This window comes from Gadus chalcogrammus, chromosome 14 (genome assembly GCF_026213295.1).
Source record: "Gadus chalcogrammus isolate NIFS_2021 chromosome 14, NIFS_Gcha_1.0, whole genome shotgun sequence".
NCBI lineage: Eukaryota > Metazoa > Chordata > Actinopteri > Gadiformes > Gadidae > Gadus > Gadus chalcogrammus.
Genome location: NC_079425.1, coordinates 15,579,006 through 15,605,829, shown reverse-complemented (window position 1 = coordinate 15,605,829; position 26,824 = coordinate 15,579,006). Strand labels below are relative to the sequence as shown.

The 26,824-nt window shown below is 41.4% G+C and overlaps 4 protein-coding genes across 17 annotated transcripts in view; 3 read left to right on the top strand and 1 right to left on the bottom strand.

The window, feature by feature from the left end:
* Positions 1-7,114, top strand: part of LOC130403226 (multiple epidermal growth factor-like domains protein 11) — a 65,262-nt gene extending 58,148 nt beyond the window's left edge. Inside the window, exons 22-25 of the mRNA XM_056607475.1 lie at positions 1,475-1,544; positions 1,985-2,041; positions 3,455-3,697; positions 5,055-7,114. Coding sequence (XP_056463450.1) covers positions 1,475-1,544; positions 1,985-2,041; positions 3,455-3,697; positions 5,055-5,275 — 591 coding nt within the window. The 3' untranslated portion in view covers positions 5,276-7,114. The remainder of the gene's footprint in view (positions 1-1,474; positions 1,545-1,984; positions 2,042-3,454; positions 3,698-5,054) is intronic.
* LOC130403227 (ras-related protein Rab-11A) lies at positions 6,149-12,610 on the bottom strand. The gene is made up of 5 exons (XM_056607476.1): positions 12,440-12,610; positions 11,565-11,760; positions 10,527-10,720; positions 10,159-10,239; positions 6,149-9,941 (listed from the first exon to the last, which is right to left on the bottom strand). Exons 1-5 carry the CDS (start codon positions 12,477-12,479, stop codon positions 9,805-9,807), a joined length of 648 nt encoding a protein of 215 aa, XP_056463451.1. The 5' UTR covers positions 12,480-12,610; the 3' UTR covers positions 6,149-9,804.
* Positions 12,611-16,624: 4,014 nt separating this feature from the next.
* dapk2a (death-associated protein kinase 2a) lies at positions 16,625-24,640 on the top strand. The gene is made up of 8 exons (XM_056608483.1): positions 16,625-16,925; positions 18,988-19,209; positions 20,921-21,059; positions 22,198-22,327; positions 22,428-22,503; positions 22,605-22,757; positions 22,926-22,971; positions 23,242-24,640. Exons 1-8 carry the CDS (start codon positions 16,864-16,866, stop codon positions 23,914-23,916), a joined length of 1,503 nt encoding a protein of 500 aa, XP_056464458.1. The 5' UTR covers positions 16,625-16,863; the 3' UTR covers positions 23,917-24,640.
* Positions 24,641-25,043: 403 nt separating this feature from the next.
* herc1 (HECT and RLD domain containing E3 ubiquitin protein ligase family member 1) overlaps positions 25,044-26,824 on the top strand; it is a 65,005-nt gene continuing 63,224 nt past the window's right edge. For 8 of the 14 annotated variants that reach the window (XM_056608193.1, XM_056608192.1, XM_056608184.1 and 5 more), the window contains exon 1: positions 25,044-25,759. The gene's annotated coding sequence lies outside the window, so the exon portion shown is untranslated. The remainder of the gene's footprint in view (positions 25,760-26,824) is intronic. The other 6 variants (XM_056608191.1, XM_056608190.1, XM_056608189.1 and 3 more) reach the window with 4 other exon arrangements.

Genomic DNA, 26,824 nt, shown 5'->3' with positions numbered 1-26,824 from the left:
TGTGCACCTCGGATGATATTATGAATCATAAAGACTGCGTCTGACATCTCTGGTACTTCCACAACAAGTAAAGACTCGTAGTGCGGGTTATCTCGGCCATGGTTGAGAAGAATTGGGGGAAAGGAACTTTGGCCTTGACTCTCTGAGGTCCGTATTGAACCGTGACATGGATGAGAAAGGGATTGTACACCCGGAGCTGAGCTGGTGGACTGCTGCCGAGCTCCCCCGACGGAGCCGCCGGACTGCCTGCCAGGCAGTCACACGGCAAACTGACAAACTAGACGTCTATTTGTCAGCTGGTCCACAAAATCGTAGCTATGCTCTGATTGGAGGGGGTTGGGGAAATGGGAGGTAATATTCAACTGTGCCCCCTTCCTACGTAGGAGGGGGTGCCGAAACTGGCTTGCTTGTTTGCCAACTGTAGGCGGGGTACTTTCAGAAATGCATACCTCACTCAAAAAATCATTTACAGACTTTTTTCAAAGTTTTTATGCATGTGGGAGCACCAAAAACAACCAAAAACAACACCCCAAATCCCAGGAAAATTTTGTCCCCTTTAAGAAATTTACTTTCCTAACGCGATGACCAGGAAATACTTTTAGAAAAGGTTGTTTGATTTCTAAAAAAATTCTGCAAAGATTTTCTGCATTTAGATTCAAGTGGCCTAAAATATTCCTGTTGGCAAAGTCCGACCTAAGTGATTCTTATTATTTGCAACAACCTGATTGAAATCAATACAACAACAACGCATGGATCGAAAGAGCGCTTGTTGTAGTCAATCTTCGGAAAATGTATTTCACGCGGGTCAGCAATGCTCGCCGTCACGCAATGACGTCGGTAAGGAATAGTGGAGTTTTCATCTCTACTTGACCCGATGACGTTTTCCACAAAGGTTAAGGAAAGGAGGCAAAAAGGTTAGTCGGTTAGGCTGCCCAGCATCCTCCATCTTCTTAGCCACCTTTTTTTTTTCACCTTGTTTCTCGTTTTCCTACGGCAACAAGACTATAATCTCCTTCTACTTCCGGCTCGCGGCCCCGGGAGTAAAAATCTCGAGCATGCGCAGAACGCAAAATCTGATTCCAATCCGATTTCATGTATACATGCACGATTAATGTGACTATGAATCGAATAATTTAGGGGTCCTACTAAGGTGTATACATGCATCTTAAAAATCCAATCATAGTCGGAATAACCCAATAATTCGGTTTTCTCGAGTGTCATGTAGCCTCAGGGGACGGTACAGTTTGACTGTGGTTTATAAGTCATTGCCATGTGGTAACCAGCAGCAGTCTCTAGAGACATCGTCGACTTTTTAATTAATTTGCGAAGAAATCGATGTAAGAAAATGAGAATAGTTAATAGTAAAAACAATAGGTATCCACAAAACATTGTGAATACCCAATTATAGAATAGTTAATAGAAGTTATCCAACAGTGTTCTTTTAATATTGGACTGTTCTTTGTGGGCTTTGTAGAGGAAGACGAAGAGGAAGCACAGGAACAGTGCGCCAGAGTGGGGAGCCTACTGTAACCTCAACGAGCTGGGTCAGTGGGCGTCCCTAGCACCCTACACCACAGCCACACCTCATCATACACCAAGGCCCAATCCCATTCCTACCACTTACCCCTTCCCCTTACCCCTCCCCCTTGTTTTGAAGGGGAAGGGGGGAGGGGGAAGGGGAAGGGGTAAGGGGTAGAAATGGGATTGGGCCCAAGTCTGCATTACCATGTTTTCACATTTGAAATAACACTGTCCACCCGTTACCTACTGTAGGAGTCATCGTTTAGGACATATTTTCTGAAAGCCAAAGTCCTCTTCCGTATTTTGAGTCACTGTTATTATATATCATTTAATTTGATAACCTGTTATTTTAGCTCAACCCATGAGTGGAGCAATAAGATATAACTTCAGTGTACCATATTCCACCACGGTTTACATAGTGAATTTACCCAGCGGAGGTGTTTGTGCTTCTGGGTGTTCCTAGGTGTGTACTGCCTGGACCGAAGGTACAGCTACCATGTGGAGCAGCAGCGCTACAGAGGTACAGTAGCGGGGATTAGGTAGACACCCATGCCATCCCTGCCCCCGCCACAAACATTACATCCTGCAGCCCCAACCGCAGATAAAAAAAACTGCTTAGCTTTGGCTATCGTCCCTTGTGCAAGAAGGTTACACGGAAACCTAATCTCAGCATGACTCTCGCACAGCCCTGTGGAGTGCATGGTACCACAGCAACTACTGTTAATAACCTGCACCACCACACCCCAGTCCTCCTTCCTTTGAACACCAGGGTTCTGGTTTGAGTTAGTTCACAGAGCTGCTAGTCAGACAGAGAACCAATCTAACGTCACTTGAACTCGATTAATATTTATTTACCGACAATGGATATGTATTACCAAATTACACATAAATTGACCAGAATGCATATTTAGTAATCTGATCTCATACTCACTTGCCAGAATGCATCATTATTTACTGCATTATATATAAATATACCAGAATGCATAGCAATTACCACATGACATACTAATTTACCAGGATGCCAAATGATTTACCAAATGACATTAATTTACCAGGATACATAATTATTAACCACATTACACACTAATTGACCAGAATGCCTTATTAGTTACATCACATGCTCACCAGAATGCATATTTATTTACCAGATTTACATTGACCCTAATGCATATTTATTTATTTTATTTTATGTTTTCCAAATGTGGTGGTATATTAAAGGGAACGTCATTCAATTGTACAAAGTGGTTTCATAATGTAATGGAAATACCATGACCTTAGGGTTCCTACTGATTGTCAAGTTTAGTCTGGGAAATTTGATGGGAGAATGAATTGTGCTCCCTCTCGATTTTGAGCTCTTCTTGACTGGATTGAACCGCATGATCTGTGTTCTTGTTTGAATGCCTGGTCTGTTGAGATTAAGAAGGAGATCAAGTAAGCTGTGACCTAAGTGTTGACCTGTTTTTGTCTTTCTGCAGGACTGAAGGGTCGTCTTCTCTGTGCTTGCTCCCTTCCTGCCGCTCTCACTTACACCTTTCAACCCCTGAATCCCTGTTGCTGCCACTTACTAACCAAATGCCTTGGCTGGCCCCCTCCCAGTTGAAGTTTACATTGACTTTCCTATGTAAAAGAATGCTGTTTTCTTTCCTTGTGTATTGTACTTTTGAGTCTGATTCGTTACACGCAATATTCTTTGAATTGGTCTCCACATGGAATTGATGCACATGTTCTCTCTCTGCAATGTACTTATGTATATTAAGTACATTTGGGAACCCACTAATGAATGACAATGATCCATCATGTTTTGATCGACTTTGATAGCCTCAATCACTGGGGACTTCGTTCAGGCAGTATGCTGTTTACTGTCCTGCTTTCACCTCAACACTCAGCGCGTGTCTGTGTCCACGCGTTGACCCTCCTCTCTCTCCTCTCCCAGAGTACATGAAGGGCTCCCTGTCCAGCAGCTTTTCTCTGAACAGTGAGAATCCCTACGCCACCATCACCGACACGCCGGGGGGCTCGGCCGGCAGGCACACCGAGAGCAGCTACGAGGAGATGAAGTCCCCGGCCCACCGCGAACACGTGGCCTACCGCTTCTCCGCCGCCGTCATCACCGCCACTGCCAGCACGCCGCCACCACCGGCCACCAGCGCACCGGCTAGGAATGTTTACGACATGGGTAGGTCTGAGGGAGAACGTAGGATATATTACTGTTCACCTTTTTACATGATGAAGCAAGCATAATAATTGTGTCCTTACGTTATCAAGCAAGCATTTGAGAACATTTGATTACATTATAAATTGAATCAATTCATGAGTTACAGGGGTAATTGTTCAAAGGAAAGTGTAGTATACTATATATAAAATCAATTATTCAATAGCTTTAAATGTTATTTTGGGCTCAAAGTGCATTGACGTTTTTAATGCATGGCAACTACTATCGGTTAGTAATTTCTTTAACAAACTGAAATAAGTGAAATAAACTAAGTGTAACAACAGCTAAGGCAGCGACCTACCTAACTATAGTGTAATAATGCACAGGCTTGTGTGGGGGAGGGAGAAGGGGGGTGCGAGGGTAAGATTGCGGATTGTCCATTGGCTACCTGACGTGAGAATTTAAGATGTTTTTTATTTGTAGTTTTTTACCAGAAAAATACATCATTGAGATTAAAAATCTCCTTTTCAAGTGTCCTTGCCCAGACTTGCCAAGCAGTAGCCTACAGTTACCAATAGCCTACACACAAAACATTAGAAAAATAAAACAACTTAAACATTCGGCAGGGGGGAGGGGGGATATCTATATCCCAAGAAATTTCGGGAGGCAGGGTGCGAAAAAGGTTGAGCTACACACGCCGTCCGCTGATTGGTCGACAGAATCCTCACTTCCGTGTGACAGGCAGGTAAAACATCAAAAAGTACCCGCAAGGTATTTCTGGACAACGGCGAAAGCTTCATTTATTGAAGATCTTAGTTTATTAAATGTCGCGCTAAAGTTTACGATTATTTGAGTTGAATTAGTTAGAAATGCCACACCCATCTTTCAGCTATTCGGGAGGGAAATGTGGTGTACTAGTTTACTAAGCCTGCCTCTGTGTGAGCATATTTCGATATTAGGCCACTCCTGGCTCCTTTCCGATAAATCAGGGCATTTTTTCTGTGATTGGTAAGGGGAATCCATCTTACCTGTCAATCACAGGTATGTATAATGCGACACTTCTCACTGTTGGAGAAACATAACGAGCAAAGTGGGAGAGAACCTTTTTATGTCTGTTTAGTTTCAAATTGTACTCTTATGCTCTTTTTTCTTCTCTCTCTCTCTACAACTCACGAATCTTAGCAGCTATAAGCTTCAGAATTCAGCACCTAATTTGGAAGACTCCGTTGTGTCACAAACAGTTACTCTTAATTAGTTTCAAAAAACAAATCCCACCACTTTGGCTTTGTGTTACCTTGGGCTGGCGCCTGCAGCTACTTCCCTTTTTGTTCTGCTTATTTCCCACGTTGCATCACTCTCTCCCTTTGCTGTGTTCTTCCAGAGCCGACCATCAGCATCCCCCTGGGGGCCAACGGCATGCCGGTGCCCAGCTATCCGCAGAACCCGTACGACATGCCCAGGAACAGCCACATCCCAAGCCACTATGACCTGCTGCCCATGCGGCCCAGCCCCTCCCACAGCCAGGGCCTGAACCAGCTACCCCCCGCCCAGCACGGCAACACCCCCCGTGTGCCAGGCAGCCCAACTAGCTCCCTGCTGTAGGTGATGGGCTGGGGTAGAAACCAGGGACCAGCTAAACATCTACAGTAACTCTTGAGTCTACCGTTACTCTTGAGTCTACAGTTGCTCTTGAGTCTTTCTCGACACTACAAGTCAGATAGGATTGAATGGGATGAACCTGCACGCAAGTTTTGTTCCGTATTTATTGAATTTATCATTATGTGTGAGTTCGAAGTGATTGGATTTCTGCTGGAGCACCTCCTCCAACTGAAGGAACATCCAATTTGAGTCTACAGAGCCTGGGCAGAAAGGATGCAAGACTTGTGCCTCGGATGGAAATGACAAGGTACGTCTTTTTGTATGAACCTAGCTCCTGCAGTCTCCACACTGCAGTGCAAACAGGACATCAGAGCTGTTTACAGAACCTGCAAAGCGGCCAACAGTCAAAAGATATTTCAGTGCAAAAATAGTGAATGTTTTAAGGAATGGACTCAAGGGGTATACTAACTAACTCCTAAATAAACACTGGCAGCCATTGCAATTTTCCAACGTTGAGACGTTCTCTGTGTTGGATTCTAGAAGCACACACCGAAGATAGAAAACTAAATGGAAACACCACACATTATACTGGATCTGGAAGTATCCTACTTTTGTTTTACATTTCTTCCTGCATTGTCATTAAATGTATTGATAAAAATCTTTATCACTGGGATAATTAGTATAAAGGTGTGCAACAAACAGATGGATATTTTTTAACTTTTCATTTTACGACAATAAATGCAAATAGTTGGAAGGCAGGGACCCAACATTTTGTCATGTAGCCAAAACAAAGCTGGACAGATAATTCTTATCTGATACTGTATGAAACTGATACTAGTATATTTTTTATAAATTGATTATTGGTGTTACCATATGTAAAAGATCGTTACAGGGTCAATATTTTCACTCTAAAAGTTATCCTTTTATATGTAATCCCAAAGAATTTGTATAGTGTAAGTGTATTCCTTGTTCACTTGATAACCGTGATGTGATTTATTTTGTAATTTGTAGTGAAGCTCGAGCCACTTGCATGCCCGATGATGGATCAAGCTTAATAATAGGTTGCTCAACTTTGAGGAGCTTTACTGAGGTGCAACCTTTCCTTTCATTATTTCAATATGCGGACGTGGGAATGACGCATGATGATTTAAAACCCCTTTTTGAAAAAAACATGTACAAAAATCTATATAGATAAGAATGATAAAATAGTGCGGTGACATTTGTGTCGGCATTTACTTTCTCATTGACCAATGTGTGTCGAAATTGCTGTTCAGAAACACTTTTTTGTAAATCTTTCTTATATCTCATTCCCTTGCAGAGCCTTGATCACATGTCAATTCTCGATCTCTCGCAAATTCAAAAATGTGCTGTGGCCTTGTGACCGTTTCTATTGTCGAACACATCACCGCAAAGCTTCTATTGTTGTTAAATATAACGGCAAGTAGTTTAGATTTTTGCCGATTACATTGCCAAGTACTTTATATTGGTGTTGATATAATTGGCAGGTCGTTTTTTTTGTCAAATACATCACAGGGTAGACATTTTTTTTTACAATATAATTTTGACGCTTGACAAACAGCAATAACACATGTTGACAATCAGAAGTAGAATATAATTTCACAATGATTCTACAATAGACAATATGGATAGCAACTATTACATTGAAAACATGTTTATTTCCTATATGGTGTCCACATGAGAATATATATTTTTAAGAATGTGTTCTGGTGATACTTGTCTGTATGATTCATTCCCTTGACTGAATAAAGTTTGTCAAAGCTCAGAATGGTGGAGTCATTTGTCAAACTGATTTTCTTACAATATCACCTAACTAAAACTGTTAATTTGATGAGATGCAACTCAATAGATACAAACATACATTTCCTAGAATCAAAGCTACATGTGTATAACCTTTGATAATATTCCAACACAACAAATAATAACTAGGTCTTTTGAAGGTATGTATGACTGGTGCGCTTTATTATGAGGAACCGATAACTTAAGATATAGACACAATTTAATAAATCTTTACAAAACAACATCATTCATGTAAACACCACTCCTCTTGCATTTAAACCTGCCGAATTCATTGAAATTACTAAACTTGTGTACATTCCCACTTAGTCAGCCGTGATGGCACATTTCAACACAGCTACTTTTCAAATGAGAGAATAGAACACATTTCTTTAAAAAAAAACGAAAACAATGGAGGTATATTGGAAAGATTGTAAATCATTTTTCATAAGTAAACAGTCAATGCTCAAGCATAGATCGCTAGTATGTCAGGAGGGAATCGGGCTGGCGAGGGGACCTTCTTTAAAACATTGAAAATAATGGAAGCAAAGGAGAAAAACATTTGACTTGCCATCCAGGCTCCCACATACAAGATAACTATCTTACTTCTGCTCCTAAACGGATATAACGCAGGGAAGTTCAACTTTGATAACACTCTGAATATCAACTAGTTGGTAAGCAAGGCTTCCGTCATGGCTCAAGAACTGGAAGTCATAAGGTCAGAATAATTAACTGCCTGCTAGGACTATTGTGCTCATGTGTTACCAGCTAGTCAACCCTAACCAGATAGCAGGGACACAGCTTTGACATTGTTAAGTATAATAAGGCATTATGAAATATGGTGGGGGGGGGGTCTTATTCAGAAAGCCATGCATTGTGTCAGAGGCAGCTCGGTGACTAATAGCCTTACTGTGAAAAGTAACACAGGACAACCACTCTTTAGCCTTCTTTTTATGGCCACATGGTCCGAGGCAAATGCTTTGTCACAGCAAACTTAAGGAAATAGTGAGCATAAGGAGGATGCATTGTTAGCAGGTGTCATTTTTAAGACCTGTGAGTAGGCACTGTGAAGGGACACTAACAAGCTCCCTTGTAGAGCTCAATAGACAACACAAGTACATGATAACTGTCATAACAGCTACCAGATGCGAGTAGATATGACGGATGATAGGAGAATGTATATTTTGTGACTAAAGTCAGAAGTCAGAGAAGTAGCGATGTGTCCTCTAAATAGAGGTACAATCAGTGCTGTGTTTAACATACCAGAAGTGGAACTGTGTCAGTTGTATGTTGTACTTTTGAAGCTGTTCATGAATGATCTCTCTTTAAACAATACAATTAAACCAAATAAAGAAATGGTACAGGCGCCCAGGTATAATTTAGAAAAAAAAATTGGAATCATATGCCAAAGTGGCCAGCTTCATTAGCTTTTTTCCTTCTGCCGTTGAACTAAAGGTGTGGTGAAAACACTGAATGCCTAATTGCATTTTGTCATGTTGTGAAATTGTGGCTTTATGAACACACCATTTTTTAATTCCAAACATCTGCTGCATAGACATAATACTCTTTATGTTTGCGGTTAAATATAGCTTATGCGTAATAATTATGACGATGTATCCTTAAAACGAGCAACAATCTGTTTTCATAGCAATGTTGCTTTAAACCCCCCACATCAACTGTTAAAGTAATGTATTTCAGTAAACTATGTATGGAAGTGAGTTATTTCAATGAATGGTCCAATGTGCAGGAGGAGTCCTTTCTATTTTCTATCTGCATGGTCAACGCCTCGACTCAACAGTAGTGTTCCCCGTTCAGTCCAACACGGGCCTGGCATCTGTACAAACATGCAAAGCTGACCGGATCTCCTAACCTGGCACGACATCTACAAAGCGGCTACATGCTAGTTTACATCTGGCCTTTATGCTAGGGCCGCTTGCAGCTCTCAGCTGATGTAAAAAGGTAATGCTCTATTTTGCTAGCATTATATTCACAGCAATCAGAGCGATCAGACGGAACTATCGCAGGAGCACCTACGTCTACACTGTGCCCCATACATCCAATTGGTTTCCAAAACAGTATATTGCACTAAGCTAGTTTGAAAATGACAGGAGGCGGACGGTGGCTCTACACAACACACATCAGAGCAGCTTCAATGTGCTTCAATTTCATATCTACCCGTTAGTAAATTAAGGACATACAATTAACAAAGAGATCGTTAGAAAATCAATGAGATCACTAAAATGGAAAAAAAAACAGTGGTTGAAGAAAAGGAAGAAAGAATCACATTCATATATTAACAAATTTCCGTGACATGTCAGCGCATCTACAGTAATGAAATTCTAAGTGATAAGAAATGCCTGCTGCCTTTCATCTAGCATTTCCCAGATAAAGAAGAAGAGGCCGTGGAGGGGTAGAAAGGGAAGGGCAAGGAGGGAGAGGAGGGGTATAAGAGCCCTGCCCACACAGTAGCTTCCATGACTGGCATCAGTGGAGGTTTGATGTGGGTAGGGGAATAGGGACCAGGGTTGAGGGTGAGGGGGGCAGTGCAAAAATCAGGGGGTTCCAGCGTACGAACTACCAATCCCTTTACTTCTACACCACAGAGTGCAGCAAGGCAAGAGGCTGTTAAAGGAGGAGGAGGAGGAGGAGGAGGATTGTGGAAATATGTGGACGTAAGGGAGGGTTAAGAGGAGGACAGGGGGAGGGAGAGGTGGAGGGAGTAGCTAGGGAGGTTTGGGCTAGATGTTTTGACAGCACTGCATCTTTGGTTTGTTCTCCGTGGGCTGCACCTGGATGTTGACCACATTGTTGCTGGGCGACATGTCACTCTCCTGGCGTTCCGACATCTGCTTCTGGGACACTATACGGTAGATCTCTGGTGACGGGGAAAAAGGCCACAATCTATAAGAGCTGGTCACACAGATATGTACACTGCTTACTGGACTGGAGGGCTTGCTGATAAGCTCTCCAGTCCAGTAAGCCTTGTCCATTGTTTTGTCCAGTGCATATGCTGGATTTGGGATATTTAACATTTACATTTAGCACAACACACAATATCCCCATGGTGTGAACAGCGAAGAGTCAAGAATCACCTGTGAGAATAGTCTGGAATGCAGTTTCCACATTAGTGGAATCCAAAGCCGACGTCTCCAGGAAGGATAAACCGTTTTTCTCTTTCCGATGCAAGACAGTAAAATAAGTTATATGAAGAACAAATAGCAAACTACCGTTCACGCAACATTTTGCATTCAGTTTGACTAATAGCTGGGGAAGAATCATTTAACATTTACTACAGACGGCGGATTTATGGTATAAGTAATCAACTCATGTCTATAAAAAATGGGAATCTGAGCGTCGGAACTGACAACGAGCAAATGGCACTCATGAACAGATCATTCCGATTAAAGAAACAATATATTTCTCGAACATGAAAAATAGACAATGGACGATAAGAACTGACCGGCAAATGCCCGTGCCTCGTCGGTGGGCACGGCCCGCAGGTGACGCAGGTCACTCTTGTTGCCCACCAGCATGATGACGATGTTGCTGTCTGCGTGGTCGCGCAGCTCCTTCAGCCAGCGCTCCACGTTCTCGTAGGTCAGGTGCTTGGCGATGTCGTACACCAGGAGCGCCCCCACCGCCCCACGGTAGTACCTGTAGCACAGGGGACACCCATTCAAGGGGTAGGGGGATATGATGGAGAGTTAATAGGACCATACTAATGCTCATCCTACTGTTGCTCTAGCAGAGCAGGAGAGGGAGGGTCCAATGACTTGTAACCGGGTAAAGGATGCAATGAATCTATATTCATTTCAATATTATTTCAGAGTAATCGTTGTAAGTGTTGATCAGATTAATACTTTTTCTTTAGCAAAACAAGACATTGTACGATTAAACATTAGTATCATTAGGGGTTTATTTATCTCGAATCCAGCAGGCCTACAATATTTTATCAGAACTTTTTGAGGGGAGATGGCACAGAGAACTAGAAACTGAAAGGGGCGGAGTTACACCTTATTTCCTGTTTCATTAACATTTAAGGATTCCCGCCTCCAGCAACATGATTGTTGGTACAAGAGTTAAAATTAAAATGAAACGTCACGTTCACCCATATTTGTCCTCATGTCATCAGACTTTAAATATTAATCTAGTCTGATTGGTGTGACATGGGGTTTATTAAACAAATTAATCTGTGTCCACTTCTATCCAGTATATCTAAAAGGTATAATAAAGTTGTAATTAACAATGCAACAAGAAATATCTGTTTCTGTGTATCCCTGGGAGACAAAGTAAAAGTTCGTTTTGACAGTAGTTTGTCGTTTCTTAAAACATGAAAAATAGGCCTCACATCTTTTATTGAGCAAGACAACTTGCTGTATTGTGTAAGATGTAACATATTGCTTGCATATGCAATTAATATATACAGTAACAATGGAAACAGACATATAGAATAGAAAAGGGAGCTGTATATGATGACAAGTTGTTACATCCTACTCACGCAGATGTGATGGCACGATAGCGCTCTTGGCCAGCTGTGTCCCAGATCTGTGCCTTTACAGTTTTCCCATCCACCTGAATGCTGCGTGTGGCAAATTCTACCCCGATTGTGCTCTTGCTCTCGAGGTTGAACTCATTGCGGGTAAAACGGGAAAGCAGGTTACTCTTGCCTACACCCGAATCACCAATCAAGACGACTGGAACAAAGTGGTGACACTCAGGTTATCTACAAAGTGCTTTACATGAGAGACCTATATCAATGGCTGTTATGCATAATTAGACCGACAGAACATGGTAATCCAATCGATCACATGACTTGTAGAGATGTATACTTTGGCTGGTTTCGTATAGGATTTGCTTATCTTGTGGACAACAACATAACACAACTCACTGGTTCATGTTCAGCTTGTTATTCAAAATTGATGAAAATCCATGACATCGGACATATTTAAGTTTAATAGCAAGTCTGCATGGCTCTAGATATGTTTCAAAAGCTATAGAGCTAGGTGTGTCCATCGTTAGCTTGGCTGCTCACAGCGGTGCCAGCATCACCAACTCGCCGTGTTGTGACTCTCGGCTCACGTTAGTCAATAACAAACACGCCTTGACTGCTACCGAATCTGTACGGTCAGTCTGTACATAGTTTAAAAAAAAAATGAAAAAACAGCAGTATCAGTATAATAATTCAAAGTAATAATGGTTGTGGCATTTGTTAGGATAGTTGGGTTGAAACAATGTAGTTCGAAGAAGATCAAGACAGCTACGATCACTCTGATTGCTAGCTCTCAGGCCTGGTGAGCTGGCTGGCTAATGTTAACTAGCAAACAAACCAAACATTGAAGCCAGATGGCGACAGTCATCAAAACAATTTTTTACCTTTAAACAAATAATCATATTCGTCATCTCTAGTGCCCATCTTCTTGTATATCAATAATCACCCGAATATTTCGTGAAGCGCTATATTTATTTCTTATACACAACCAACGGGAGTAAGTATTTCCGGTATATCTTCTTCTATTGATATTATGTACATAAATGAGAAAACGGCGGCCTCTACTGGATCCCACTGTAGTATTACACATACATAAAGGTTTAATTGACATGCTATTACACACGCATTGCCATTAAAACACCAGTATAAAATTAATTCAGGGCCTTATTTATATGTAGAAAACATGAAACAATATATATGTTATGACCAAACACTGATGCAGAGCATGTCATTTCTTGAGTTCTCCTTCTGGATTGCATCTAGACATAAGCATACATCTGAACTGTGATATTTGACTAACAAGGAGGGTGTTGTGCACTTGTTTGGTTTATTGTCTCCTTAAAAAGTTCTGCGATTACTGATAGGTGAGTGGCAATGTTTTCACAATGTAGTTTTAAATAGAACAACCGTCCTTACGTTGATTTTCTAAGATATCAACAAAGTTTGTACATTTCTTTGATAAAAAAACAAACATTTTTTGTGAGGAATTTTGACCACTGGATATTCTGAAATTCGAAAAATGGAAACAGTGGTTAAGAAATAACAATAATATAAAGTAATCATTCATCTTAACTTATTTTCATACCCACCTTGTTACCCATGGCGAACTCTGAGTTCTTGCTCTTTACATCTCCCAGGATTTTCGTAAAGGTTTCCCTGGATATCGGGACCTGCTTCAATATCCTCATAAGGGTTGACATTTGAATAATGGTTATGCGTGTCCTTCTGGGACTTCGCCTACTATTTGACATTGTGCTGTGCCAGAGTTTCATCCAACACTTTACAGTGCTGGTAAAGCGGGTTGGATTTGAGGAAATAGTGGTCGTCCGTCTGGTGGTCTATCTTGCCCTGCTGTTTCATGACATCCCTTGGTATATGAAGGGAGTAAGTGTCGCAGGTGACCTTCTTCTGTGGCTACAGTGTAATCGGTCGTCCGCAGCGTAACCATTGGGGTATCTTCAACTGTATCTCTATCCAGTATGGGCTGATACATGCTTCTTTTTTCCACCGGAGAACCGTGTCTCTTTTCCTGAATAATCATGGTTTTTGTATTGAGTGGATATTCATTGGACTTCTGTCTATGCTCTCAGTTGATAAAGGGGGGGGGGCCCCCCTTCTGCCCATCTCATCGGGACCTTCTGATAGTTGCTGCGGCTTGTTGCTCTGGCTCTCTCTCCTCTTTCTGGGTTCATGGCGGTGGTTTTGAGAGATGTGTAATGTTCGTTTATGAGGGGCGGAATTATTACTTTGTAATTGGTTGATACACCCAAGCAGTTTACTTAAAGCCATAGTCAATCTTATACTTGGAATTAAATGAATGAATCAAGAACGTTACTGTAACTTTACCTGGGAAAGAGAAACAGGGTCAACTGACACTGTTGCGGTCAGTTTCCTGGTTTTAGAAGGCAGCACCTGTGGTTGCACGTCGGGAAATATATTTTGCCGCAGAGGCTTATGGATAATCTCCCCATCATGGTTTTGGCCATGGATTTTGTCACTCATCTGATTCCATAAAGTTTTCAGCACTCACTCACCCCTGACTTCTCCTGGGTCTCAAATCTGACCACATCATACAGTTCACTGGGTTTGCTCTGCCATAAGAAGAACCACATCTTTGTCAGAAAAACATCACGTTTACATCACACACCCAATCTTTAAAAAATCCATTCCTGGTATTTGTTCATTACGAGGTAAAGTTGTCTTTTTAATAGCACTATATGTATGACCAGCCTTCAGTCTCTGGTTGGAGCCAGGTACAATAATGTTGCTGGTCTAGCTGCAGCTTTACCTCACTACAGCAATAGGTGAGATATTCTCCATAGGGCTGGATGAGACTGAATTTAGTGTGCTATCACCACTTTGAGGCTGTGGTGGGAAGGAACGATAGTCTCCTTCCAGAACATACAATCCAGCAATGTTCTGGTTGATCTCAAATCTAGACTATTCTGTGGGAAATAAAGGTTACTTCATAAGATTATAATATTTTTGACCTTGAAATAGATATATAGCAGAAACTATTGTGTTATACATTTGGTATAAATCGTCTTAATTATTTATTTTTCGTGTTTTTTTGTGCACCAGGGCTTGATGATTTAATTATATTCCTTCTTAGTTTGTGTTTTATGTGATCTGCAGGAAATGTTTTTAATTATTTAGGGAAAACTGTATTAATAGGACATGCTTGTAGGAGAGGATGAACCCAAGGATTTTATCACTGAGGTGAATGAGAAAACAGCCCATGGTCTTATCTCTCAACAGATCTTCAGCATCCCTGAAGGAGGGATGTGGACAGAACAGATTAAATTATTTCACAGGCAAATTACAGTTAAAAAATAATTCTGACGTCCTCTAAACTACTCTCTCTCACATACTCACTCACTCACTCACTCACTCACTCACTCACTCACTCACTCACTCACTCACTCACTCACTCACTCACTCACTCACCACTCACTCACTCATCACTCATCACTCACTCACTCACTCACTCACTCACTCACTCACTCACTCACTCACTCACTCACTCACTCACTCACTCACTCACTCACTCACTCACTCACTCATTTACTAAACTCCATTCTGACCCATGAAGCACACATTATCTCAGACGACCCAGAGCATCGTCTCCACCAGCATTGCACCTTCCTGTATCCCTCCGGCCGCAGACTCAGATCTCTCAGGTGCTGAAGGCATCTTTTTAGCAAAAGCTTTTCTTTTGTCATCCTTGCACTCAATGAAGCTTTCAATGCAACAGCCCAACCCTCTTTTAATGTGCTTGTATGTATTCAGGAGTCTTGTGTTGTGTTGTGTTGCATTGTATTATTATTATGTCTTGTGTACTGTGTCTATGTTAGGGCTGCAATGATTACTTGATTAATAGATTAGTCAATCAACAGAATATTTATTGAATCTAATATTGATAATTGATCGTTGAAAAATTTCTCACAAACAGATAACAAACATTGGCTCCTTTATGTTGTAGTTCAATTCAAATATTTGGTTCATGTATCATTTTAAAAGGTATAGTTCCGTTTTTTCTTGGCTGATTGACGAAGCAAGCACATCTGATGCATCACTTTGAAATGGTAACTAGTGGTTGACATTTTATAGACTCAATAGTTAATAGTTATTTGCAAACATAGTCTATGTGGTTAAATGTGCGCAACATTATGACTATACATGTCAATGAATCTATCCTTGGTACTTACTTTCTGGCTGTGAAGCCCCTGAACCACGCTGGGAAGTTGCCGTTATGTAGTATGAGTGTTTCCTGCGTCTCTGTAAAGCATCGTAGGACCCGGGCCCTCAGTCCTCCCTCTGAGTCCTTTGTCTGCATCACAGCTCCCAGACTCCACTCCATCCTCACTCGTTCCACTGTGCGTAGGGAGCAGCAGAGCAACGCACTCATCTCCCTGCACTGCTGCTCCAAACAGGACCTTTATCTCTAGATGGAGCATGTGCCTCATTTGACTTTATCAGTTATTTTGCCTGAATAGTGACATTGTGATGATTCCGAATCGGGCATGGCTGCACGGATAGCAGGTTCATTTGACTATTGCTCTTCCTCATTCACGGTGGAAACAAAAACAGTAAAACAGAGCCGATGGTTTTGATGCTGACATAATACAGGATTTGAAGCAGACAATACAAAGTTAGTGTCAAAAGTAAGCTTTAAGCAAAAAAAAAATTTCGGCAATATACTCTGTGAGGTTATTGCTGTGTAATGTGCATGAGCCCAACAGTGCATCTATCTTCCTGCACATTCCCATTTCCATGTATTACACGCAAACACACACATACACACACACACACACACACACACACACACACACACACACACACACACACACACACACACACACACACACACACACACACACACACACACACACACTTTAATCATATTAAAACACAATTATTTTCGGTAGGCTTCATATATTCGGTCAATTTATTTAACATCAATGGGCAGAGCACTCAAGTGACAGTTTCACGCGCAGCACAACCATGGACCTATTAAGAGCACAACAGGTGGCACGAGAGCGCGCACTGGAAATAGGAGAACCCTTCTCGTGCGCGCGCAGTATCCCTGCACGACTGTCGCAGCGGTCATCTTCGGTCCCGAGAGGACCAGACCGGCTTCGACTTGTTAGTTTGTTAAAGTCTGTTACCGTTTCATAACTTGTACCTACAATATGCAAATGAGTAGGAATGTACGAACCAACTTTTCGTCAATAGAACTGCCAGACGACTAAGCCTGTACACACTATGAGGAGTTGAACAGTATCCTAAATCACTCAGGACTGCAGGAATGGCCTTCTTCAAGCAACAGAGAGTGGAGGATTTCTATGATATTGGTGAAGAGTTGGGAAGGTAGGACTTCTTAATCTTATTCAAATCAACCTGAGGAACCTGCGAAACGACCTAAATATATAGGTTCTGTAAAAAATGAAAAACAATTAGTTATTTGAGTGAGTTATTTGATAATAACAAAATAGCTAGTTTATTTAATTTACATAACATCAATTAATTGAATGCATGTTCGTACACATAGCACTTCAAATGATCATGGTCTGACTCAACCCACAAAGGGGAGCAAATCATTCGCGAAGCTAGACCTCTTTTGGGTGGGCTCAAGCCCACCCAAAACTTGCCAATGCCCACCCTATCGTTTCGTCCTCAAATCTCATATTCAACCTCTTTTTTTTTTACACAAGCAATGAGAGAATGGATGTTGTACACTAATGAACAGGCTCAAATGGGCTAGTGAAATCGAGCGCAACCTTCCTGCAGGAATCTAACCTCTGATTTGTGGGTGGGAGACTCCTGTTTGACAAAACGAAAAATGCAGCACGAGCGCACCTAACAGAGTTTCTGCTGTTTTGTCTTTCGAAAAGGCTAGCTAGTCTTGATCAGAAAATCCACGATTTCCAGCTGTGTAATAACATGACCAGGTAATAATAATAATATTCATTTTAAAACCTTGACATAATTTGTCAGATGTATTAAATGACAGTTGACCACAAGGCGATTCTATCTATGCCTCCTCTTGAATTGCTTCATGGTTTAGTCGGCAGAGGATTGTAATGCTGCGTAGCATGACAAGCATGATAAGGTGCAAGGAGCAGAAAAAGTTGACATGGGTGCTAATTTTCAGTTGAAAAAAAACGCTGGCCTTATTTTATCAGCTGAGGGCGTATTCATTGGCACAACAACTGAGCTAATCAACAAGTAGCCTAGCACCTGTTCTAATACTAGGCTATGAGACTCATGAAAACTCCCTCAGCTGATAAAAGGGGTTGGGGGGGGGGGGCGCAAGCAGCAGACGGGACTTAGGCTAGTATGCCTACATGTTGTACTTGTTGATTTTTTTGCATAAACATACATTAATAAAAATGTATGTTGATACAATTTATAAAATTGTATTGGTCCATGAAACTGAGGTGAGATAATTTAGTGCTCCCGAAAAAGTGGTATGTTTCGCATATTATTGATCTAGTATATGTTGTACCAATGTGTTTCAGTAACTTTGTAAAAAAAAATATGGTAATTTTTGAGTGAAATTTACACAAAGATTATTTAATATACCTCAAATTTGTTTGTACAGTTCACATCCATGGATTATTCCTTCATCCAAACAGTATTTTTTCCTTTCATCACTTTAGTGGTTCAGAACTCCATTTTTTAGCTGACACTGCCAGCTATTGGCTTAGACATACAACAGCATAATTAAGATAGATATAAAGGTTGTGTAATAAAAAAAAATTGGACAGGACTTTATTTAGGCTACTTCATAGACCCCTGAGGCCCCCCCAAAAGTCAGAACCTAGAATCGCCCATGGAGCAAATGTAGGTCAGAGCAACGTTAATAGGACGGAACTCGTTTCTTTAAGGTCCCATGGCGTGTAAGTCTCCCTTTTTGAGGTTTTCTAACAGTAATATGAGTTCCCCTAGCCTGCCTATCGTCCCCCAGTGGCTAATACTTGCGTTCGGTGCAAAACGAGCACTAGTATCCTGCTCGCCTTTGAAAAAATGGCTGATCAGGCGCGCTGATTTGGAATGTGGCCCCATATATCGTCATAAGGGGCCAAGTGACCTCCCCTTTTTCTGCCTTGCCCGCCCAGAGAATTTGGCCCGCCACTGAGAAAATTAGCTACGACCGTGCGAGCGCCACATGTGTTTGTGTGTGTGTTTGTTATACTGTAACGCAACTGTTGTACACTTCTTTGTTATTTGGATAACCGTTCTGCTGTTGGTGTATTTAACTTAAAGTGTAAGTCTGATGAAAATTTAACCCAGGGTCTCTTTCTGCATGGAAACAGATCAAAGAAAGAGACCCTGGGTTCAATTTTTGCCGGACTTACACTTTAAGACTGTATTTCAGAATCACCTCCCATTCTTCTCCTCTGCGGTGACACTTGTTTGTATTTTGAAGTGGGCAGTTTGCCATTGTGAAGCAATGCCGGGAGAAACGTACAGGGCTGGAGTTTGCTGCCAAATTCATGAAGAAGCGCCGGAGCGTGGCGAGCCTGCGGGGGGTACGGCGGGAGGAGATCGAGAGGGAGGTGAACATGCTGCAGCAGACCCGGCACCCCAACATCGTCACGCTGCACGACGTCTATGAGAACCGTTCTGATGTCGTTCTCATCTTGGAACTGTGAGTGCTGCCAAGTAGGTAATATACAGGCTGGTCGCGCAAAACCCGACCATCAGAGATCTCCTCGCCTGCCAAACCTCTGGGGATTTCTAAGGGCAAGTAATGGTGCCATCCATTCGTATGTACTAGCACTGCCAGTACCTGCTAGACGTAAGTTGTAAATCTCCCAGCTTTCTTGCGGCATTTAACGGAGGAACGCCCTCTTTTGGTCTGTCCCACCCGCTATTCTGAAAGTAGAGCGAGTTGAGTAAGGCCGACCGTACGACTCGACAACAAAAATGGCTGCGCCCGTAAAGAGATTTCTTTTCTTTGTATTTGTACCACGTTTGTCATTTTATTATTTTATTAAATGCTCATACAAACTTGATTAAATTGATACTTTATTCTGATCACTAACGTATGCATTTCACGGTCTTGCTGTGGGTGCAATACATTGTTAAGTTGCGTTGTTTGATTTCGAGCTGGTTTGCTAAAGATGCTAATGTAGCTAACAATAATAATGAATAGCCAATGAGAGACGGGAAGGCTGTCAGTGCTGCAATCAAGGAAATTACGTCATGTTCTCACTAGAGCAGTTCGGACGTACCGGCGTACCATAAAAATGGATAGCACCATAAGTTGTTATCCATTACACTTTACCGGTAATTAAGGCGCGTGGTCCTGGTGATAACGAGATGCCTTGTCAGTGATGACGCTCACTACGCGTGTTCCCAACAGCGACCGTTCATGTGCACTGCGTTCGGCTTCATCCTTTCTGATTCTGATGTTCTTGAGCGTCACTAGTAAACCATAGGTCAACTGGCCAACTCTGCAAAATCTGGCCCCAGTTGCCGAACGGAAGTAGAATCATAAGAGAGTCATGAGGTGTCGTTCATCACAACTTTACGACGTTGCGAAAATGTTTTCCCCATAATCACCAGCGATGTGAACACACCATTATATTCTCCCCCCATTCTCCTCTGCAAGTTTAAATGATTTAATTCTGTTTTATTGAATTGTATTTCACTGCAACGCGAAACACATAAAACGTTGGCTGATTCAGAGTAGGGCTGGGCGATATTGACCAAAAGTCATGCCTCAATATATTCAGCAGAATGTCGATATATGATATATATCGATATTGTTGACACAATAACATAGTTGCCGTTGCCTTGCTCCAACTCCTCATTCTACATTGGTACGCCACTGTGCTTTCATTTTCATTCTGCCTGCGTCGCTATGCTCGTTAACCTTTGTGCTCGTTCCGTATCTTTTTTGAAAAAATATTGATATATTTCAAATATCGATATACCGCCCGGCCCTAATTCAGAGCCGTATTGAGCGAGGGAGAACCATTTAGATAGCCATCTCTCTAAATGACTTTAGGGGGGCTACCTATAATGGACGCGATGCTGGAACGACTACCCCAAAAACGTCCCCACTCTCTGCTCCCTCCCTTCCTACGTTTCTCTGTCATTCAGAAGGGTTGCATCTCACGCACCGATTATTAATGGCTCAGATATGAGGCGAGAGCTCTCATATCTGACTGAGTGAAATATTTTATAACAAATCACATTCAAATAATGTTATTACCTACAGAACCTTTAATTTAGGTTCCTTGAGAGTTTGGTTTAGCTGTACAGTTTCTGGAAGGTTTCCCATACGTCTGTTATAACCCTTTTGTTATCACAGAGGTTTCAGACGCTGGATATGTGTGTTTGGTGTGCTGCAGGGTGTCTGGAGGAGAGCTCTTTGACTTTCTGGCCCAGAAGGAGTCTCTGAGTGAGGAGGAGGCCACCCAGTTCATTAAACAGATCTTGGAAGGGGTGAACTACCTCCACTCGAGAAATATAGCCCACTTTGATCTCAAGGTGGGTTGTTTACCATGTGTATGGCATGGCTTCTGGCTTTGCATGACTGCCTCAAGACCAGTGTTGAAATGATTGAGAGGTTTTTGAGCAAAAGGTTAGATTTAGTCGATTTAGTTAGAAATTCTAACCACCATTTAATTCAGTTGTGACCACAAATATAAAATAAAAACCATTGGAAATTTATTGTATGTTATCAGCTAATATAGATTTAGAGTTTTTTTTATTCTATAATATATATTAGATCTTTGAATCCATGATTAAAAAATGCTTTGCTTCTGAAATATAATGAACATCACATTTTAATTTCGCTTTATACATTTAGACCACATATACTGTAGATACCATGTGAAACTAGGTGGAGCATCTAACTTTAATTTGCGGTTACCCAGCTGCTATTGCACAGTATTGTAATGGCTTCATTACACTGTGAATGTAGAAACTGATATAATGATAAAAGTTCAAAACAAACTAACCTCTGAAGGCTCAAAAGTAAAGGGTTTAAATGGATTATATAAAGTTGTTTAGAGGATCATGTATCACCGAGATTTATTTAGACATACTATCATTAATATTGTAAGTGTTTGTAAATGGATCAAGAAATGTCATTGCAGAGCTCGTATTTCCTCTTTCCATCTGACATTGTACAGTGTCAGCGAATAAGAGAGAGAGAGAAAGTAAGACAGAGACAAAAGAGAGACAAAGAGACAGAGAGAGAGAGAGAGAGAGAGAGAGAGAGAGAGAGAGAGAGAGAGAGAGAGAGAGAGAGAGAGGAGAGAGAGAGAGAGAGAGAGAGAGAGAGAGAGAGAGAGAGAGAGAGAGAGAGAGAGAGAGAGAGAGAGAGAGAGATAAGATACATGAAATATGAAAATACTTTATTGATTAATGATTCCATTTTGTTGGTTATAAAATCATTTACAATATTTTGTTGCCACTATGTGTGAAATGATCTTGTCCTGGCCTAACAAGTGGTGTAGTGGCTTAGAAAATATACATAATTTAAATTATAGGGTCACAACTTCAAACATGAAATGCTTGTGCTGCTGGTGAGCACTATAATACTAAATTATTTTTTCAAGCGTAAAGAAGTGGGTTCTCCTAATGCTTTGTGACAATAACTCACTTCCCATCTGCTCTGCAGCCAGAGAACATAATGCTTCTGGACAAGAACGCGCCATTGCCGAGAATCAAGCTTATCGATTTTGGCCTTGCCCACAAGATTGAAGCAGGAGTTGAATTCAAAAACATATTTGGAACTCCTGAGTTTGTGGGTAAGACAATCCCACAGTTTTAATGTGTCTATCTATGTTACAAATCTTCATTTTAACATGATACAGTCAATTACTAGTGCTGCATTTTTCTTTCACTCAGCACCAGAGATTGTCAACTACGAGCCACTGGGGTTAGAGGCAGACATGTGGAGTATAGGTGTCATCACCTACATCCTGTAAGCATCAACAGACATATGCATCCATGCAATGCTATTTAAACTGTGTGTATTTAAAATAAGATAGTTGACTACAGCTGTTTGGATTGGTTTTATTTTAGACTGAGTGGTGCTTCACCCTTCCTGGGAGAAACCAAACAGGACACACTTGGAAACATTTCGGCCATAAATTATGAGTTTGATGAAGAGTTCTTCTGCCACACCAGTGAGCTTGCGAAGAAATTCATCAGGCAGCTGCTGGAGAGAGATAAAGGGTATTAACTCAAATGTGATATTGAAACAGCATTGTATATTATCTTGGACACTATGACATGCAATGTATCAGTATAATACAAAATGTGTGTTTTTTATAATACTATTTTAATTGCTACACTCATGGTTAAATATTTCAATATTCATTTAATTATTGATGCTTCTTACAGAAAAAGGCTAACAATACAAGATGCTCTTAATCATCAATGGATAAAGGTATTGGAGAAACTCAATGTCAACATGTATGTCTGTATTATGTTAATATCTACTTATTACTTTTTATTCTCGATGTAATATTATATCAATGGTGATATTTACTGAAGCCCTCATGGTTGTATTCCTCTAATGAACCTTGTTTTTGGTCACCTATTGATATAATATGCTTTGTTCCTGCTCCATAACACCTTTAATTGATCATCGTGTGTTCTTCTATGGTTGAAAGCTCACTGATGTGATCCACTATTCTTTTCTTCTGTTAAATTGGAGTCCAATGAGCACAAGGAAGACAGCAAAGCCCCTGAGACCAAGCGGCGTGGGCGGCGTGAGCTGAAGACCAAACGCCTCAGAGAGTACACCATCAAGTCCCACTCTAGCATGCCACCCAATAACACCTATGTCAACTTTGAGCGCTTCGCCCAGGTGGTGGAGGACATTGGTCAAATGGAAGGCTCCTTTGCCACGCTGGCAGCCACGCACGACACCCTGCAGGGGGACATCGATGCCATGGCGTCCCTGTACAATGAGAAGGAGGCCTGGTACAAGGAGGAGAGCGAAGGCGTGCGCCACGAGCTCTCCCAGATCCGCTACGAGTTCCGCAAGGTTGAGGCCATGAAGCGGAGCATGCAGGACGACATGCGAGCCGTCGACGCCAACCTTGTCACTGTCGGCAACCGCTACCGGGAGCGCCAAAGCCGGTTTGAGGCACTGCGCAACGAACTCAGCGACGAGCTGAAGTGGGTGCAGGAGGTGGTGGGGGCGTTTCCCCCGAGTGGTGGGGGCAGCAGCGGCAGTTGCGCGGGAGGTCATCCCAACTGCAGCTTCTCCAGTGTCTTCTCCAACGACGTGAACGAAGCGCTGAAGGAGCTGCTGAATCGCTCATGTGGAGGAGAGCTCCTCTCTGGAATCAACCTGGACTTCACAGAGAGTGGGCAGCAGAGATAATGCCACTGCACGTATACAGATTTGGGTTATTTATAGCAGTATGTACCGGAAACTATAGGGGCTTTACTCTGTTTGTAGGAGCACTTTGAAATCAGATTCGTGACATGAATCGCTTCAAGAATAAAACTGAGCAGTTGGTTCAACCTTGTAGATCAGGAGTCTCCCAACCAGAACTGCTATTCCTGAAAACCACACCCCCACTGCTCAGTTCCACACTAGTAGATCCTCGCTGCTATTTTTAAGGGAGCATATAAATATTTGGGAGTCACAGTGCAAACTGACTACAAACAGCAAACTGAGATCAAATGAATAAATGACAACATTCATTATGAGACTGTTAAATGCGTAATACATCACCAATTAGTAGAGATTAAGATCATGCAGTACATTTTGAGTATATTTGTATCATGCTATATACTGTGGTTATGGGTTTACTTTAACAACACAAAAATAGAAATGATTAAGCCTGCACTATGTATGTTCCCATTGGCATCCGAGGAACTTTATTTAGCTACATTTCCCTGGATGTTGTTACTTGTAGATGGATGCGTTTCATTTTTAAGAATCTTTCAGACATGAGGATATAATCATGGAGTAAATTACTCGAAAAGTAATATTGTGCTGGCATTTTTTAACTTTGCACATTTAAAAAATGGAACACATTTAATTTGCTTTGTGATTAAACAAAGAATCCCTATTTGTTTCGAACGTGTTTACTGATGATGACGGAATTGCTCTGAGGCTGGGGCGGATCTGACTGACTGTCTGCAAGGCAAAGATACCAGATAATTGTTCTGTTTTGAAACTTGCAGTCTATATTTAACTCATGGGTTTGACCTTAGCCTACGTTGTCAAGAAATAGCGCATAGTGCATGACAGCTTTATAAACATAATGACAAACAGTTTATTTGTGAAAGAAGCAAACACAAAAAGAGGATCATAGATGGTGGCAGACCAAATCTTCAAACCCTTTCAAAACCATTTTCAAACTGCACAAACTGCACCCTAAACACATGAAATCTTTTGTTTTGATCACGATAACCGCGTTCGGATGTCACTACGGAGCGTCTGCATCAGCATTTGCGAGTGAGAGGGCGGGACTTTCAGTCATACTGCTTTCACTTCGAGTGAGAGGGAGGGACTTTCGGAATAATCGCTTTGTAAAATGTTCCTAAATACTCCATATTTATTCTCCTTAACATTGTTGTTTTTATTATTCCCTTTATTTATAATTCTAGCTCAAGGGACTATTTACTGGCCTACACGTTTTAGGAATAAAGAGACCGGCAATTGCTTTGTGGTTGACCGGGATAACGCTAATTTCGAATCCTCTCGCCTAGGCGCAAGCGTTGCACGAGCCTCTCTCCTCTACGGGCAATCGTCTACGTCACGGCAGTGGGGCTGGGGCTCTGGAAGGGTTGGGGGACTTGCAGCCTGAACTTCACAGGCTGCATTCATTGCAGTATAAGGTGCAGATGGGAATGGGCGAGGATATGGACATAGCCCGCCTGTCCACATTCGTAATGACGTTGTCAAAACAAGTCAATGATAATTAATGTTCAGTGAAATGTAGTAACGTTGACATTCAGTCAACAAACCAATAACAGGAGGCCCTTTTACATTTTCTGGTAAGGTACGCTTATCGGGCTAGTTACAGCTAGCTCGCTATCAGTAGGGTACCTGATGCACACAGGCTAATGCTATGGTTAGCCGGCTAACATCTCACTGACAGGGCCTTTTTTAACAGGTGAGTTCAACGAGGCTAGCTCATAGCTAACGTTACATGGGTTCTGGGATAACGTCTTGCTACATCGGTCCAGTGTTGCTTACAGTTGACGTTCAGGTAATATTTTATTCTGCTTACTTTGATGCCAGCATTAGCAATGGCTGTAGACCTATATTGAATGTGCTATAACGGATTAATATCAAATGTGCTATATGATTAATACTTTTGAAAACATAGCTTAAAGCTAGCGTTTAGAAATCTGTGTCAGTGAGTGCATTGCTTGCTGCATCGAATTTTTATGAAAAAGTGTTGGGCAAAATTTTATCTGACTGCAAAATGCATGTTGGCTACTGGATTATTTCGTTTTCAGTTGAGCGTAAGTGTCACTTTAGTAACTAGCTAACTTTAGAAGCGGATCATCAAAAAGCCAAGATGAAGCCCAACTAGATTGGTCAGTCTTGTCGAGCTGCACATTCATGTCATGGTGTCAGCTAGAGCGGACTGCAGCTCAATAACAACATTACCAGAACAGGGCACCATGTACTAGGCTCACCCAGGGCATAAGCGTCAAAGGCTTTATTCCAGTACGTGCAGGGAGGAGACGAGTTGTCCAATAACAAAACGTATTTTGGGGGAAATTTTGTTCTTTAGTCTATTCCGACTCCCTCTATATTATATCTTGAATACATTTGCAATATAAGTATCCTCTAAGCCTGGGCTCCTAATCATTTCCACGACTTTTTATTACAGCTTATTATCGTTAAACTTTTATTATTTTGAATAGTAATTCGTTAGTAAATCTTGTGGCCAGGGCGATAGACGACTTTACATGCCTTTACATAAAAAAAAGTATTACCCTATCGACTATAAAGTCATCACTGTATAATCGATTCAGTGGCAATTAAATATATATTTTTAATTGTGTCAGGCTCGTGTAGCACGAGAAAAAGGAGTCTCCTCGAAAAATGGCTTCATTCATAATTTTTTTAATTCGTTGATGAATGTTTTATTTAATGACCAGAGCTTGACATTGTGTCTTGGAATCCGGGTACATATTAAACATCTGGCTTTGGCTTATGACCTACAAATTTGAATATGTTAACTTGCATTGGTTTCAGTGAGTTTGAATATATAGCCATGTTTCATTCTTCTAAATTATATTATTACAATAACAAAAAACCT

What these genes read in the sequence shown, in the direction of transcription:
- LOC130403227 (XM_056607476.1), bottom strand. Translation starts at nt 12,479, where the DNA reads ATGGGCACTAGAGATGACGAATATGATTATTTGTTTAAAG. An exon ending in ATATGATTATTTGTTTAAAG is followed by an intron (nt 11,761 to 12,439) that starts GTAAAAAATTGT and finishes ACTTTGTTCCAG; the next exon opens with TCGTCTTGATTGGTGATTCG. An exon ending in TATCGTGCCATCACATCTGC is followed by an intron (nt 10,721 to 11,564) that starts GTGAGTAGGATG and finishes CCTGTGCTACAG; the next exon opens with GTACTACCGTGGGGCGGTGG.
- dapk2a (XM_056608483.1), top strand. Translation starts at nt 16,864, where the DNA reads ATGGCCTTCTTCAAGCAACAGAGAGTGGAGGATTTCTATGATATTGGT. An exon ending in ATTGGTGAAGAGTTGGGAAG is followed by an intron (nt 16,926 to 18,987) that starts GTAGGACTTCTT and finishes TGTATTTTGAAG; the next exon opens with TGGGCAGTTTGCCATTGTGA. An exon ending in TTAATCATCAATGGATAAAG is followed by an intron (nt 22,972 to 23,241) that starts GTATTGGAGAAA and finishes GTTAAATTGGAG; the next exon opens with TCCAATGAGCACAAGGAAGA.